The sequence below is a fragment of the Gavialis gangeticus genome, unplaced genomic scaffold (assembly GCF_001723915.1).
Source record: "Gavialis gangeticus isolate Ggan-Ray unplaced genomic scaffold, GavGan_comp1, whole genome shotgun sequence".
In the NCBI taxonomy this organism is placed as follows: domain Eukaryota; kingdom Metazoa; phylum Chordata; order Crocodylia; family Gavialidae; genus Gavialis; species Gavialis gangeticus.
In genome coordinates this window covers 106,337,306-106,340,617 of record NW_017729024.1, presented here as the reverse complement: position 1 = coordinate 106,340,617, position 3,312 = coordinate 106,337,306, and the positions used below count along the sequence as shown (strand labels likewise).

The window sequence follows — 3,312 nt, the reverse complement described above, 5'->3', positions numbered from 1 at the left end:
AAAAAAAAAAAAAAAAAAAAAGAGACCAGAAGGCAGACCTAGCATGCATCTGCACCTCTTCATCCTGAACCAGCCACTTTCCTCCATGAATTCCCAGCTACATCCTTAAGCCTAGACATGAAGGACACCCTCTTGGTAAAGCACAGATAATAGTGACTCTGCTTGCCTGTCCACCCCAATCTTCCCCCTGGTTGCTTTACCAAGCACTGAACTCATCTTACCTAGCTCCCCTTCAGGAAGTGGAAGATACTGGTCTACAAGAGTCTCTGACCTGCTCAGTGCACTATCCACCCCGCTGCTCATTATTTGCATCACATGGCTTCCCAGGATGGTATTAATGCTCCCATTCACAACAGACTTGGTCATTTCCACACTGTCATGCACAGCTACTTTTGTCTTGTCCACAACTCCAGTAATAGTGTGAGAAACAATATCCTTGACACCAGTCACAGTAGTCGTTACAGCATCTTTTGCTCCAACAACTACATCCTTAGCATTGGCAACCACCTGCAAAGAAGAATTAAGTTTGATAGGTTGTACTTGCTAGAGAATAACAGAATCCAAGACACAGTCACACCAAATTAGTAATTAAGAAAACAACAAACTTTGCTTTCACATAGCATGCATAAGCCTAAAGCTACTGCAAAATGAATTAGTAATTCCTGTTTAAGCAAGAGATTTGTAGGCTTGCAACTCCACTGTTAACCCTCCTATGTTGCCATCTCTCCCCCAAGGTTACCACTCAAAAAATAAGTTACAAATCAAGACTTAGTATTTCAGACTCAACTCTAGGTACCCAGCCCAAGATACTTTACAGAAGCCCTGATTTTAGAAGGCCAGGTACTATGGCTCTATTCTGATCAACTCTTTAGGGATCATCAAGGTCAAGTTCTTTAACCCAGGTCAATTAAACAGATTTTTTGTTGCTGTTTTCTTTAAATTAGGACACTGTTACTATCTGGAAGGCTGACTAGGTAAAGGGAATGCGAATCATCTTAGGACAAGTGCTTACAAAGAAGTCTAGTTAAGTGGCTCACTGACAGTTCCATACAGGATGCTGCTAGAGTTTTTTCTACATCAATTCCACAGTGACAGGAGCAGTAAGTAGCGTCCAAAACTAAAGCAAAGCAGGCCACCAAACAGCTTCCCAATTCTTTCAGAAGTGATTAACTTCTCAAAAACTTGGTCAACTTGGAAGTCTACCCAAGCCAATGCCCCACTGGGGTGGTACACTTAAGATATGCCCGTTTACTAATGGCTCTACCCTTAAACCACCCAGCATGAAAAAAAAAAATAAAATAAATCAAATACCATTTACAGCTGGGTTAATAGTGGGTAGCCTTTGGCACAAATCCCAAGAGAAGCATGAACTCTAGTCTTTGGAGCGGTAGCAAGACACCTTCACTGCTTTGCCACTGCACCCCGACTCATGAGAGGAGATTGGCTTCACTGGTTTGAAGGAAGAACTTGGTGTCTTTGTCCACTTTGTCAAAAAGTCAAGGGGAAATTAGAGCCTCCTTATGTAAAAGGCTCTCAGAGAAGTTACAGTGCATTTGTTCAAGCAGGAAGTTGATGCACCAGCAATTTTATGTTGATTACATGGTAGTAAGCGTATGAAAACCAGCCTTCCCACTTTGCCAAGTTGCTAGAAGATTAATCTAACCTCACTAGAGCATGTCTTACAAGTTGGAGCTGGAGTTCTGCTGTTCAAGCTACTACATAAATAGAGAAAGGCAATTCAACACTTTCCAGTTTGGTGGGCAGAAATAAAACACATTTTTTGCATGGCTCTCTCTATAGTAGTTTGCTCTAGTCAGTTTTCATTTCAAGGTCCAACAAGCAACCAAAAGTTGAATGCAATTCATTTTTGTGTAGTTTCAGATGCAGTTGTTTAAAAAAGTGATTAACTTTTCAGGGCCTAGTAAAAGCCATCAACGTAAGTGAGGAGAGACACAAGCTTAAATTCTCTTGTTTTAAAACAAGGTGCCAAGAACAGTCACTAACTCCATTTTAAGCCAGGGCTACTCAACACATAGGGAGGGATGGGTGGTGGGGGTCAGGCATTGAAGTGACTTCCGAAAGGTAGAAAAACCAGGACACAGCCACTGTTGACACAGAAGTTTCAAGCTTCCTACACTTGCTGTTTTTTGTTTTTTTTTTAATAGGCCATGATGCTCCAAGCACAATTGGATCCTTGGGATTTCCCCTTGAAATTTAAAATGTAGTAGTTAAACCTACTTTGACAGTTGGCTCATACAGCACTGGCAGCCTCTCCTCAATTTTGTCCAGTCCCAGGCATGCATAGTTGTTGGCAACCATAACTAAAAAAAAAAAAAAAAGAGAGAGAGTCAAGAATGATGAACATTACAAGGGCAATATAAAAAAAAAAATAAATAAATAAGTAAAAGGATAGGTGTTAATAACTACTACTGTTATCATAGGGAGCAATCTTTAGGCAGCCCTATAATGAACAGCCCAAGCTCCAAGGGCAGTATTTAAGGATTTTGCAAGTGAAGAACTATTTATGAATATTCAAGTGACCTTCAGAACAGGCCAAATGCCTCCTGGCCATTTGCCAGTTCATGTGACAACACTTCCTCAGTAGAACCAGTAACAAGCTGCCATGAAACATGATTGGTTAATCTGAAGTTGCAAGCTGTACTCTAAAGTAGGTTAAAATGCAAGTATGACACAGAGCTGAGAAGTGGGTGAAAGGTTAGGAAATGGAGTTGAACAAAAGCCTACTTACTCAAAGATTCTTAAGAACAAATTTAATCTTAACAATTAAGACTCAACTTCAGACTATTCATCAAAAGCCCATTAAAAAAAAGCCCAACCCCCTCCCCCCAAAAAAACAAACACATGCACAACTTGATAAGTGTTATAGCACCAAGCAAAGACAATTGCTCAACTGTTACAGCTAGAGCTGACACATTACAGTAACAAATATCCCAGGCATGCATAGTTCCCTTTCACATTGCCCCCAGATTCTAACATTACCCCTTCATCCCCCCCTCCCTCCTGAACACACACCTGAACAATTCAGCAGCTTTAACAAAACCACCCCCTACTGACACACACAACCATGCCTTACTTTGTGGCTCCAGTTTCTGGATGACTGGCATAGCACTTGTCAGGGCCACTGCAGTTATTGTCTTAACTCCTTTCTCTGCCATCTCGCATACTGTCTTCAGGTAGGGGTGGTTATCTTTTGTGTTGGCATAGGCAGAAGATACCATATCATAGGTGGTACTCACAAAGGGAAGGCTAACAACCCTAGATAGAACATTCTGCATTAAAAAAAAAAAAAAA

General features: G+C 41.0%; 1 protein-coding gene across 2 annotated transcripts in view; it reads right to left on the bottom strand.

Moving 5' to 3' along the window:
• PLIN2 (perilipin 2) overlaps nucleotides 1–3,312 on the bottom strand; it is an 11,719-nt gene that overhangs the window by 7,867 nt on the left and 540 nt on the right. For both annotated transcript variants that reach the window (XM_019517527.1, XM_019517526.1), the window contains exons 3-5: nucleotides 3,095–3,290; nucleotides 2,239–2,321; nucleotides 223–507 (exon numbers count right to left, since the gene is read on the bottom strand). In XM_019517527.1, coding sequence (XP_019373072.1) covers nucleotides 223–507; nucleotides 2,239–2,321; nucleotides 3,095–3,290 — 564 coding nt within the window. The remainder of the gene's footprint in view (nucleotides 1–222; nucleotides 508–2,238; nucleotides 2,322–3,094; nucleotides 3,291–3,312) is intronic.